General features: G+C 40.6%; 1 protein-coding gene across 1 annotated transcript; it reads left to right on the top strand.

Annotated features, from left to right (window-relative positions):
* Positions 1-6,048: 6,048 nt before the first annotated feature.
* On the top strand, positions 6,049-9,970 carry LOC143329287 (aquaporin-4-like). Its single transcript, XM_076745117.1, has 5 exons — positions 6,049-6,137; positions 6,616-7,033; positions 7,134-7,298; positions 8,109-8,189; positions 9,058-9,970. The coding sequence occupies exons 1-5, from the start codon at positions 6,076-6,078 to the stop codon at positions 9,310-9,312; spliced, it is 981 nt and encodes a 326-aa protein (XP_076601232.1). The 5' UTR covers positions 6,049-6,075; the 3' UTR covers positions 9,313-9,970.
* The last annotated feature ends 4,254 nt before the right edge of the window (positions 9,971-14,224 follow it).

Raw genomic sequence — 14,224 nt, 5'->3', positions numbered from 1 at the left:
CTCTCTGTGTCAAAGGTTATAGGAGCTTTCACAGGCAGATTGTTCCAATTTGCTTCATTTACTTCAATAAGAATCAACCCTTTAACAAGTTATGTCTTTGAAGAAGAGGCCACTGATTTGGCTCCCTGTCAAGCCTATAGATTATACAACAGTGTTGGGATTCTCTTCACTGTGGCATGTAGAAAACTTGGCATGGTGCAGCGCTAACAAAGGCGGTAGCTTGTGTCTAACGAAGCATGGCAGTGTTACTCAGCAAGGAAAACATGTTTGTTACCAGAGCCAGTCTGCTTATGCTGCCTTCGGTGAGTCCCCGAGTTGCAGCCAGAATTGATTAAAAAAAACAAAAAAATCATTGATAATCTGGGTATGGATTATGGTATGGTATGGCATATTTTATTGTTTGAGCATTAATCATGGTAAATTTTCATGTGTCTGAATGGTTCATGATAGCTACAGTATGGGCCTGCATTTGTATGAGTGTAAAGCCCAATTCAAGATGTGTTATGCAGCAGCAGCAGCAGCCATACCCAGGCACGCAGAAGATTTTTTAATAAGGGGCGCTGCCAGCTGAATATACAAGTGTGACGACATGTACTTTTAGTGCAGAATAGGGGCTGTGTGGCAACAACACACGCAACCACTCATTAGTCAAGCAGCCATGTGCCACATACACACACACACACGCACACAAAAAAACCCCCCCAAAGATTATGTTAATATTTAATAAGTCCATATAAACTATCAGTCATAGCAGTCTGCATCACGTTCTGCTAGCATCAAGTTGCACAGCAAATATATATATAAATATTATATATTTGCCAAATTATTTGTCTGTTAGCCAATGGCTCAAAACAATGGGATGTAGCGGGATTTAGCACTTTTCCCACTCAGTTTTAATGACGTAGTTCTATTATAGGCATATTCAATGAAACACACATATTGCTAAATTCATTTAAAAAGTTACCCTGCCTGCTTTAAATAACTTTAGAACCAAAACCCCTTACTGTTCCAACGGCCCGCATTTTAGGCAAATTTTTACTGGACTGGTATGGGGTTCAAATTCTTACTTTCACATCTAAAATTTTGCAGACCTGACACTGCCCCCCCCCCATGCTCATTAATAATTCCCTATAAGAAAAGACTTGAAACCAAATGTGATCTGGAGGACGGCTCTCTAATCAAACACAACTCATCCTGTATCAACAAGAATTAATTGACTCAACTGTAATCTAAACGCATGCAAATTTGAAGAATTAAGGCAAGCTTTTAATTAGTAAAGAAGGGACTCCTCTGATGTGTGTGACGCCTGGAGGAACTATAGAAACAGGATCCTCCACATGAAACTGTTTTAGAACAATTTATGTTGCTCATTAATATTCAAGTTTGTATAGTGTGTGCATTTAAATTTCAATGTAAAATGAGCAAGCCTAGTGGCCATAGTTACTATTGTAAATAAAATTATTGCATGCATAATTATCAAATTATGCATATGGTGCAGGTTGTATCTCATTGTATGGTGAATACAAGGTGCTACTGTTTGCTGTCTTATCCATGCTGTTGACATTTTTTGTTTGTTTCCCTTAATTGAAAGTCTAAACTTGACAGCAAGGACATTGCTCAAAAGAGGTTTGACTCTGAATTCCTGATTTGTACATATAATACAAAGGTTCCTACAAAGAACCTTTATACTGTGTGAAACCTGAAGTTGCCTGAAGTGGATGAGAATTATTGACAATGCTTTATTTGTTTTTAGGGAAGCAAAAAACAGGGTCTCTTTCCATGAAAGCTGCGCCCTTCTATGCTCTTGCTTTTGACTGAAGGTGCAAGAGGATACAAGTTGGCATTGGTGAAGAGTGACGAGTGGTGACAATCTGTCTTCCTCCTCTTCCCTGAGCGGTGCGTCTTCAAATCCAAATCGAGACTGTAAGATCTCCCGTTTGAATGACAAAATATTTCATTACTGTAACTGATGTAACGCGGGATGGATCGTGTTACTCTAACACTAATGTGCAGTTGTTTGCAGTGTCCACATGCTGAAATACGAGAGGTTAACGTCTACCACCTTCATGCCCATCCCAGACGAGAGCAGGCGAAGTATCCAGAGCAAAGGTTACGTTTCAGACAGCTTTTGGTGTTGCAGCACAACAAATCAGTCATCCATTTGTTTAAAGAAAATGTCACTCGGATTTTGCACATTATTGTATGTGTGTGTGCGTGTGTGTGCGTGTGTGTGTTTGGTGGAGCATGTTTGTGCTCACATGGAGGACAAATGTAGGTCATCTTATTTATTTTACGTCATTGTAATCAAACTCTGACTAGAGTAGTCAATGCCAAATTAACACAGATAAGAAAGAAAGAAAGAAAGAAAGAAAGTCTATGTACAATCTATTCTGTATTTCTTACTTTAAGAAAATTGTATCTACTTAAGGAAAACTCCCATTTATATTGCTCTGTAAGATAAGATGTGCTGGCGAAAGGTTATTTTCCAAAAATGTTGCAGTCCAATGTTATCTCAAATCTCATCTCTAAAATCACCTTCACTTCCCTCTTGACTTACTTGCTTGCTTAATAGTGAGCATAACAATTGGGTTGGCCTAAAGCAGCATGAAGGATATTTAAGACAAATATTAACACATGAAACATATTAACGCATGAAAACTCCAGTGAACGTCTTTTCAGAGCAAGGTCGCATGGTCATTGAATGCATCATTAAGTTTAGTCTCACAAAATTACCACAAGCTACATGCACAGTGTTTGTGAATCATGGTGCTTGCACATTTTCTTGGTCCCACTAGTATCTGGTTTACAAATGAGACAGAGATAGATCCGAACATTTTGGGGCTTTCCGGGATCTCTGAATGACAATTCAATGGATGATTTCCATGTAATTGTTTCACTAAATGAGTTTATAGTTTTAGATGTTTGTGCCACAGTAAGTCATCAGCAGCTCTGGCTTCTGCAAGACTAAATGACAAATTGGAGCCACTATTTTCCTACTGCTTGCTCATTTTGATTATTATAGGAAAACATTTCATATGTTTTTCTCACAGTTGATTCTTAACAATGCAGGCTCCGACAAGATGTCAAACAGCACAAGCAAGTCAGGAAAATTCTATGTAACAAAAGACAAATAAAGCCACCAGTTCCACTGTTTACAGTCATAACATACTTAACCTCAGTGTATCATGAAGTTTATCACGGAGAGCCGGCAAAACAATAAACAGTCAGCGTGTCCACCGAGTGTTCGGCACATACTATTCTTTCGAGTATTTTCCAGTCTGTGCGTGCAGGTCATCATAAATCAGGGCATGAAACGCAGCTGCTCAAACTTTTAAGGAATCTCTTCGTCAGACTGTCTGATAGTAAAACACAGAATGTGACATTTTTAAAGCAGCTTAACAAGATCACATCAGTTCACCAGATATGTGGTGCGTTTCTCATCACAGTGCCCATAGGAGTCCAAAATGACTCTGCAGTCATCACTCAAAGAGTATGTTTTTATGGACTGCTGATATGAAGAAGAAGCGGGAGCACAATGCTTTGATAGATTCGACATTGTTACGACACAAATGTGGTGGAGGAATGATGACTGCTTCCTTGCGGGGATGACATCGATTCGTCCAAACAAAATATCCTCAGTGCTGCTTATTTCTTGTTCATATAATCATCCAACTGACAAATACGTACAATCAGAGACAATGGGAGTAGGATTAAAATGATGATATTTTAAAACTGGATTTAATTTTGTGTCTACTGGAGAAAGATTATTATTCATGTTTACTGATCACTTCTTACAAACGCTGTTCGGTTCACTGAGTGAGAACGAAGCGGCAGCATGACTGTCGATAAAACTGGAAATTGGACTTTTGTTGTTTTATTACGCAGAATAAAGCAGTAATGACACAAAAAGCAGTTTCTCAACTGAGATATTTTCTCATGCACGATATTCGCTGAGCGAGACACTGTCCATATCTTACACAGTGCAGTGTCATGTATAGCTTCTGAAAGGGGAAATTGCTATAGGGGTTTTGTTCATTATACCACTAAATGTCAGTGCACAACCCTTCTGGAGAATTGGATTCAAGGTTTCCGGGTGAAACTGAACCAGGCGTCTGAAAGGGAACTGACTTTTGTTGGCTCAGAGCAAAAGTCGGTGTGTAGTTAGTGTTGTAAAATAGATGCAAGCTTAAAAAAGTGCTTACACCCAAAATAGTTTTGGGTTGGCAGTTACTCACACTTTCTGAAGGAGCTGCAGACATTTTTCCCCCTCAGACACCTGAAGAAGGAAAGTGTGTTATGGCTTCAAATGCAATTGGATATTGCTTACAGTGTAAGTCATATAGCTTTTCACATGTTTGCAATCTCTTTTTCCTAAAGATTAATATCAGAAGGCAGTTACAGTTTCCCCTTTAAAAAGAGCGCCATGCTTTTGTTTTTATTAATCTTTAGTGGTTTGTTTAGTAGTTTGAATCCCTACACGTAAAATCCTTGAATACACCTTGAATCATGGCAGGAAAAACATCACTGAGTGCAGATTATTTATGTTTATGCTTGAAAATGTCTCCAAACATCCCTAATATATACAAGTATGGTGTTTTTATTGTATTTATTTATTTACTTACTCACATATTTATGTAGAGGTCATAGCAACAAAAGGAACGTCTCTGATGAAAACAGGTAAATGTAAAAAAAAAAAAAAAAAAAAAAAACAGGGGAGGGTTTCTAGATATCTGGATTGATCTTACAAGGATACTGTTTGATTAAAATGAAGATAACATGTTTATCTTTAGGCCGTGTTTCTTCCTGGAGGCTTATCATGGAACGAATGATGAAGAAAAACAATGTGTGTGTTTGCTGAAGTGCAAACACTTGTGTGCTTGATGCAGGTAAAATAGAAATCTGGAGTTTATTTTTGTCTCTTTCTTGATACAAACATAAACACATAGTTTATGGTTTTGGGGTTTTTGTTACACATCCTTTAAACCTGGAAGTCTCTACTAATAGATTAGTAAACCAGATTTTTGTTGAGGTTAATCATCAGACTCTGCCTGTTACGTAACAACAAGACTATTGGCTCTTTTTCAACAGTGAGGTGACTTTGATCAACGTGACAAAACACTTTTTTAGTCTGTCATTTTATTAATCAGCCCCTGCTGCCCTCAAGAATACAAATAAAATATGATAATCTACTCTTACCAGTACCTGGTGTGTGTGTGTGTGTGTGTGTGTGTGTGTGTGTGTGTGTGTGTGAAATATGCACTGGAGTGTATTTTTACCAGAGGTGGAAGAAGATCCTTTACTTCGGTAAAAGTAGCAGCACCACAGTTTAAAAACTCTCCATTGCAAATAGACATTGTCCATTCAACCTTTTCTTTAAGGAAAAGTATAAAATATTATTAAGTATCAAAATTAAGGTATTTTTAAAATGATGGTACAATTTGTATGAAACATTTTTAATTCTAAAGTAAAAGTAAGTGAAAGTATATAAGTAGCAAGAAACGGAAAAACTCAGGTAACGTACAAAAACCTCACAATAGTACTTCATTATTCAGTTGAATGTATTTTCCACCTCTGAAACACTGACTTTTACCGCTTGGATAGAATTTGGTATTTTTGAGGTTTTTTTTTTATAAGGTCAATTAAAAGTTTTTAAACTGGAAAAAAAAAAAAAAATCATTTAATGCGCAGATTTTCAGCCTCATTTTTGTGCTCACTTCAGCGTGTTTTCAAAGCCCTGATTTGACAAAGATGCTGAGGCTGACTGAGTCACTGTGTGGTACTTTGAGCAACTGTGCTACTGTTTGCACAGCGAGCAAATCTCATGGCTCCTCCCCCTGAGCAGGCAGTTTAATTCCCGTGAGGTGATGCCTGGTTAGTAACTTAATAAAGCTGCTGGATGCAATCCCGGGGCACAATGTGTGGATCATGTTCGTCTGACAGACCCGCTCTCTGCTGCACTCCTGCGCTCACACAGCCTGCTGCTCTCCTGTAAGTACTGCAGGTCACGGCCATTTCAACTTTTAGATGTGATGAGGGGAGAGATGTCTCTGCTGGGTGAATAACTCACCAGGATTTATGAATGAAAACACATCACGCACGGTGGGGACAGAGAGAGGGAGAACATGTTATTGCATTTGGTAAGTTTTAGCCTTTTGACCGAGGAAAAGAAATGTCTGACAATATCAGTGCAGCCCTGTTGCCTTGGAGCCCTGCTGAACAAAATGTGATGAAGTTTAATTTAAATTCTCAACATTTTTCTAAATGCAGAGTAACTTCTTGAAGTTTTAATGAATGTAGATCATGTTCCGTTTGGCATTGATAGTCAAAAGATGCACATTTTTTTCCTCCACACTGTTTGAAGTTCAGTGAGTGACAGCAATTAAACATTACATGCTTTGACTGTAAGTGTGATCATTTGCCCCTACACACAATGTTTAAAGAATGCTCTGTGTGGCATTTTGTGATGGAAAGTCACTGGCTTAAATCCCTGGTAGAGTTATAAATGTTGTGCCCAGAGGCAGCCATCCTGATAGGGTTCAGTACATTTCCAGCCACATGCACACACAAGGAATACATAAGTAGGCTAATCATTTTGCTCATTATTCTTTTTGCCAGGAGGTTCCTGTCCTGGTGTAACTGTCAGAGCATAATGGTGGCTTTTAAAGGCATCTGGACCAAGGACTTCTGGAGGGCTGTGTCTGGAGAATACCTGGCCACTCTCATCTTTGTCCTTCTCGGTCTGGGCTCCACCATCAACTGGGCTGCAGGGGAGGAAAAACCTCCCCCAGCTGACCTAGTCCTCATCTCCCTGTGTTTTGGCCTGAGCATCGCCACTATGGTGCAATGTTTCGGCCACATCAGCGGCGGACACATTAACCCAGCGGTCACTGCAGCCATGGTGGTGACTAGAAAGCTGAGCCTGGCCAAGGCATTGTTCTATGTGGTGGCTCAGTGCCTTGGAGCTATCACAGGAGCTGGGATCCTCTACCTCGTCACGCCTGCTGCTGTTAGAGGGTCCCTGGGCGTGACCACGGTAACAATCTGACTGTATTCATTTCTACATGTGGGTTTGTCATATGCTTTCTCACAGTTACGTTAGTTAAAGCTCATGGAGAAAATCCTCTTTTCCCAAGGTGAACTCCAACATCTCAGTAGGACACGGCCTTCTTGTGGAGCTCCTTATCACATTCGAGCTGGTCTTCACCGTCTTCGCCACCTGTGATCCCAAACGCACAGACCTAGGAGGCTCTGCTGGCCTTGCAATCGGCTTCGCTGTGGCTATTGGTCACTTATTTGCAGTAAGTACCTTCCAGTAACTTAGATAAGCGATAGATATGAAAGGGCAGCTAGGGTAAGAAGGCTAGGAGAATATTTATAGCTGCTGTGCTCAAATAACCTCTCACCTTAAATTCTCATTACTCCAGCAAGAGGGTGGTCAACTGGATTATGTAGAAACAATTAAATATTTACACTAAATTTCTATTCAGACAGTTGTATAAAAATCCAACTACAATTCATCAGCCTTATAAATAGTCTGCAACCCCATCTACATTTCAGCTGGCACCTCCTGTGCTCCCAACCCCAACAGCGAAGTACAGATTTAAAGATACGTCTCAAAGTCTTTTTAAATTCAACACAGCACGTTGAAGAATTGTTGGACAAGACTGGTTCCAAACGCTCGGCTCTGTCGCATGCATTGAAGGCTGGAGCACCAATGCATCTTGAGAAAGAGCAGGTGCATTAAAGCATCTATTTTTCAATGTGTGATATTGTACCCTGCTCTCTGATTCACACCCACGTGCACATCTTTATTGGAGGCTGCCATCGCATAGCAACCAATCTCTGGGGGCTCCCTGAACCCTGCAGAGCAAATGAATGCACAGGGAAATAGATGTTATCTCTCACACTGCTCAACTGCTTTCTCCCTGGGTCTGCTTAGCAAATGCATATATACATACATTATGACTTACATTAGATACACTTTGCAGAATGTTCTGGAAGGCAAAGACAATATTATACCTAAAAGCACATCTCTGATGATGGCGTTATACAAAACTATGGTTTGTACCACATTTAGACTGAAAACAATGCTGTTGTTTGTCTTCTAGATCCCTTATACAGGAGCCAGCATGAACCCTGCTCGATCCTTCGGGCCTGCAATCGTCACACTTAACTTTGAGGACCACTGGGTAAGAGATAACTTCCCTAAGAGGATAATCTTTCTTTCAGGAGTTTGCATGGACTACATATGAACCAGTTGCTCCTGAGAATGGCTGGGACACTTTTTCTGGACATTTCTGTATGACCAAGTATTTGCACTTAGGCATGAAATAATCACTCTGCTCAAATGTTATGTCATGGTGTCCAAGTGCTCTGAAATAATTAGCAGCAGCTTATGATGATTTTATTTTAATGTCCTGAAGAGGGCATGCTCCACCACAGTAGACTAGTATAGCGTGTTGAAATCTGGTAAGGTCACATTTTCAGCACTGTTGCCAGGACAGCAGAAACAGCTGTGACCTAAAGATACATTCAAAGAATAGTCTTTCACTTGTATTCATATATGCAAGGAGAAAACCTTAAACCAGGTGCTTTAAGTGTTTATCAAGATCCTACACGTGACCCTTGAGTTTATGACTTCATCCAACAAAAGAAGTGCAGAGGAATTAGAAATTTGCAGCATTTTCACCACCTCCAGCTACATAATGAGATGTCACTGAACAAGGTGTAAAATAGCATTAGCTCTGAATTTTTGTACCCAGGCAATTACTTCCACTGAGCTATTTGCAGACAGCATGGTGTCATGTTGTGTGTGTGAGTGTGTGTGCGCAGTGGGTGATGTGCTTGGCTTATAACACTGTCAGTAACTGTCACTGTGGCTGATATCATGTTCAGAAGCGTCTTGTCTTGGTGGCAAATGCTTGATGCTTGATCTACCTGCCTCTGATGAAGAGCTGACCCTCTTTTCCCAATCTTTCGCCTAACAGAGCAGAATGGTTTGATAGTTTTGGCTGTGACATTAATAATGAAATGTGATCATCTTGCTGTTTATGGTAGGTGTACTGGGTGGGACCCATTCTGGGGGGCATCCTGGCTGCTGGTCTGTATGAATACCTGTACTGCCCTGACCCTGAGGTAAAGAAAAGACTGAAACAGGTCTTTCAGAAGGACGCGGCAGGGAAATACAGGGAAGTGGAGACAGAGGACATTGCGATCAAGCCGGGCTCCATCCACACCATCTCTGATCTGGAGAAAACTGAGAAAAAAGATCCTTTCCAAGACTCGACAGGAGAAGTGCTGTCTTCAGTATGACTATCACGTGCACTGGAAATGGAGACCAATCTGTAGACCAGAATGACAGTCAAACTCATCCATCTTGAGCCTGTCCCCCCATACAAAGACCTTATCCTCAAAGCAGAGTGTAATCTCTGCCCATGAGGCCTCACAGCCAGGCTGAATTACTCTCATTGTCATAAAGCTAATATGATGTTATGGCTCAGTCCCACAAACATCTACAACCTATTCAATACCACTCCTGAGGCCCTCCTTGAACGATTTAGCACCAGTGTTGGCGAGCGGCGTGCACTGCACGCTGCAGAATGACAGCCCGCAATACATTGTGTTAAAGAAATATCTGTAGGGTCAACCAATTATGTGGGGTCATCACGCTGAATTGGAGGACTGAAGAAGAAAATGCAGCCTTGTTATTTTTGGATTAGTGTCACATTTGGTTCATGTATTGCATATGGAACAACAGGAGAGATTTTCCTTGTGATCATTAAGCACATTACAGGTTCCAGGCAATGTAAGACAGCTCTGACAAGCTTTATTATCAGAGTTGCATTACAGTGCTCTCTATTTTCAGTGCATTCGTCAGGGGAAACAAGCAGCTCATCTTTATGGAAACACTGTGTTAAGTGTTAATGATGTCTATTTCTACGTAATGGATTTATTTTTTCTATTTCATAAAATTGTGATATGTAGATGTTTTTATCCTATAGATGTAAACTTCTTGTAAGAAATTTCTTATTTCTCAGTATGATTTGTTGTATTTCATACTTAACTGTTTAACTTATTGCTATTTTGTTGATCTGTGACTGATTATTTTGTGTTCAAACATTGCTCCGTTCCTGCTTTATGCTCACAATCTGCAAGTGATACAAGATGACAAAAATATTATTGTGTAATAATAAAGTTTTTTTTTTTATCTGAAATCATCATTAATGACTTCTCTTTGGCTTATTGATATATTTTGATACATGCAAACAGAATAGCTGCACTAATCTACATCTTCCTCACATTCATAAGAAATCTAGTGGCAACGATGTCAATGCTTTTCACTTGAGTCAATTGTTTCTGGAAGCAGGAGCTGGTCACTGAGGAGAGGAAAGGTTCGGATCAATGATGGACTGGCTCACCACCCTTTAGATTATGTCTCCCTATGGCCAGATAAATGTCCATGATGTGTGTTCCTTGTGAGTTAAGTCTCTAAGAATAGCTTCGTGTAATCTCGTTCCATCGGTGGGGAGCACAGGAAATGATACCACTGTGTGACACGAAATAGAAGCGATCAGTTATGTCTACACTTTAGTTCTTTTACTGAAAGAGCAGGTGCTATTCAATCTCTTTATGTAATGTGGAGGAAATGATGAGGCCCACTGATCCCACTGCATCCACTGAAGTTGCCTGCATGGTGCAACTATACTGCCACTTTCAAAGCTGGAAGAAGGATAATTCAGATACTAAATCAAAATAGTTTTTACTCCTACGTGGACTAACTCACCCCATTTCAGCGTCTTCCCCAAGTTTTTAATGTGTGACAACAGCATCACCTACTGGACATGCTGTGAATCACCTCATGTGGTCCCATTTGTGTTTCTCCAGGGGAGGGCAGCCACGAGCCTTGGATGTAGAGGTTGCACTGTGAACGTGGGTAAACGCAAGTCAGTTTTATTCATAAGTCTGAGCCACATTTCATTTGAAATTGGTCCAGGCCATTAATTCAGAACTACACAGGAGGATCAAGTGTTGCTGAGCCCTATAACTGGGACCCAGAGCTCAAATAGGCGCCTGAGCGAGTCAATACTAAAGTACCTTTTTATTTTCAACCTTGGCATGCTCAGCATTTTTACAATTTGGTGACAGAATTCTTGTTTTTTCATCCAAGTTGTCTGAACAGAACTGCATTCTCAGTACTTTTCTGTGTTAAAAGGTTGCCACTAGTGTGAAATTGTTGATGCTAACGAATGCTGTTCTTCAAGGCCTAGTGGAGTTGAAAATGGACAGCATTGAATTTCTCAGCAGCACTATCCCTTACCTGCAGGCATGCTGCCTCTATCCCTTAAGGCTTCAGTGGCTCGAGGCCAGCACCCTCTCAGCTCCCCTTAATCATCTTTATAGCCTAAATAAATGAGTACATAAATCTGATGTTTCATGCATTGACTATTTCCTCTTGGGACAGACGATGGGGAATGGGCTCACTCGGTTTTGATTTATAAGCCCTTGCCCATCTGAAGATTAAATAGAGCAAGACAGGTGAGGAGAGCAGTCCCTGTTGGATTGGAAATTTGGCTTTGTTATGAATTTCATATTGGTGATGGGGAGCAAAATGTTAAAAAGTATTTAGAAGTAGCTTCTGTGCGCATACAGATCAAGATGTTGCTGAAATTCCTAGCAATGCATTTTCATCCACTTACATAAATGAGCACATGCTGCAAAGTGCCAATCAAATCCTAAAATTTCATTAGAAAAATGTTGTCAAACTTCCACAGGCTTGCTGCAGACACCTCAGTTAGGAAAAGGCAAATAAAAAGTGACAGCAAATAATAGACCAATGCTTTTTCCGGCTGTCTGTTTGTTAACATCACGGCTTATCAACTCGATGTTGAGCAGAAAACCAGTAATGCATGGATAGCCTTCACAGTGGCTGCCTCTATAATTCATTAATTTACATTCACATGCATTGCAAATACCAACAATGGCTATATACTGGGAATATTGTCGTAACTAGAGCCTCATTTGCACATCATACAGATGCCAGCAAAGAATATCTCAAAGTGCATCTCATGCTTATCTAACTGAGAACAGACAGATTTCTTGCGACTTGAAAATTCAGATTCTCAATTCCCAGCATACAACAGAAGGGGCAAAAGATAAAACACACACCTTAAAGATCATTAGCAAATAATATTTGGGGATTCATGAAGAAAAACAGTGTTAAACACTTGTTTAATAATTCATACTATAAACAAGAAAGTCTCCCACTTCCTTAATAATTTAGACGTAAGCTAATGTTGATTTATTCAGGAAGGTCTCTGCCACCAGCACCGCCTGGAGTGCCCAAATTTGAATTAAAGTAGGACAGTAGCAGGCGAGTCTGTAATAACATTTGTATAATTTTATTATTGCTCTGGGCTCAGTTCATTTCCTCCTCCAGTAGCTGCGTGAAATTGTTTGATTCTGGAAACTGCCTTGAGTCTGCGGCTCTGGGGTTGGAGGGTGGTACAGGAACAGGAAGGCATGCGACACTCTCTCTCTCTCTGTCTGATGCTGTCAGACACATAAACACAGACACACACAACCCCCCGTACACACACATTCACACATGCAGAGAGAGAGAGAGAGAGAGATAAATAACTTTGTTATTCTGGGTTTTGTAATACTGTTACATTGGCTCACTTAATAACTCAAGCTGTCTTGAGAATATGATTGATATTCTCACTCACCTTGTCACTTATGATAAATATTTTACTGCATTTATGTGAGACAGCTCGGAAGCGGCCTAACTCATTCATTACATTATCGAATCATATAAATATGAGAGTTTGTGTTTACGTCTTCTTCCGGTCGTGAGCTTTCTCGTGAATTTTAGTCAAAGAAATTCTCTTCTGCACTTCATGTGCAAAGAGTTTATTTGTAAAGAAGCTGATCTGATGAAATTCCAGCTTTTTGTAACTTTACTACTCTGAAATTTTTCATTTCAATTGGCCCACGAGGAAGAATTAAACTTCATAACCATTTGGATACTACTGTACTGTGATTTTGTTTACCAATGGTAGGACTATCATTTCCAAAATGGTAATTTACAAAACTCTGATTACTCTAACACAAACAATCAAGTTTGGGAGGTATTAGCTCATGTAACACACACCTGAGACCCCGGTGGCTTTGACACAGGAAGGGAGGGTGGAGAAGTTCTGATTGGTTTCCTCGGGGCTCTGCTTCCAACTTCCCACCCGCACACATTCCCTCACTCCTCCTCCTCCCTTCCTCCTCCCCCCTTCAATTCCTTTATGCAGAGCAGCCCAAACTGCAGTTTGATGAAACACATTTGTTTGACTTAACTCTTGCCTCGCCATCACGACTTAAATCTCAAAGGCCTTTCGGTGTAATGTGGCCCAACAGCAATTGGGTTAATGAGAGGATATATGTACAAGTGTGGGACTTGACCGGAGGAGCTGTTTTCCATTTGGGTTTGGTCCGCTCGTGTTATTAGGGAAACCTTTATTATTGTTGCCCTCTAGTGGGAACCATATAATAGGATTACATTTTATTAGAGCCTCCCAGCATTACCCAAGCAGCCCCCTCCTCTTGTCTCTCTTCCCCTCATAGTCGTGTCACTGACTGCTCCGTCCACTGTGGGTGGGATGGGTGGATCTGGGGCTGAAAGGGAAGCCAACGAATGGGGCTGCAAGTGATCCCACACAATGGGGATCATCATCTTTTCTTAGCTACAGAAAAAGTGACCTGTCAACATGAAATGTTGGTTTTTGATCCCTTTTGTCACATAGAAAACTCTTTCATGAGCAGAGTCTGTCATGTGTGCCATGCTTGCACTGTAAGTTGTAATAACCCCTCAGAGTTTACATGTTGAAACTTTGTGGAGCAGAGCATGAACAAAGATAAGGCGACAGTGAAAATAGTTGTTGGTTGTCTTTACTGTTTGCTATTACCAAATGAACAAAGATCCACCCCACACACACACACACACACATCACATTACCACTGTTAATGTTTAGTCTCCCAAAGCCGTACCTGATGGTGCGACTTAGAGTATGAACGTAGCAACAGAGTCATTTCTCCAGAGCTAAATTTTACTGTGCCAAAGATAATATTTGATGAACAGCTCTGGCCTAAAACTGTGCAACCCTGCAGGGCAGATTGAGTCAGGCTCTGGAGCGGCTTCAGCACTTTCCCTTATCCATCCCACTCCCTTACATAACCA

The sequence above is a fragment of the Chaetodon auriga genome, chromosome 12 (genome assembly GCF_051107435.1).
Source record: "Chaetodon auriga isolate fChaAug3 chromosome 12, fChaAug3.hap1, whole genome shotgun sequence".
Taxonomy (NCBI): Eukaryota; Metazoa; Chordata; class Actinopteri; order Chaetodontiformes; family Chaetodontidae; genus Chaetodon; species Chaetodon auriga.
This window is presented reverse-complemented; position numbering and strand designations above follow the sequence as displayed.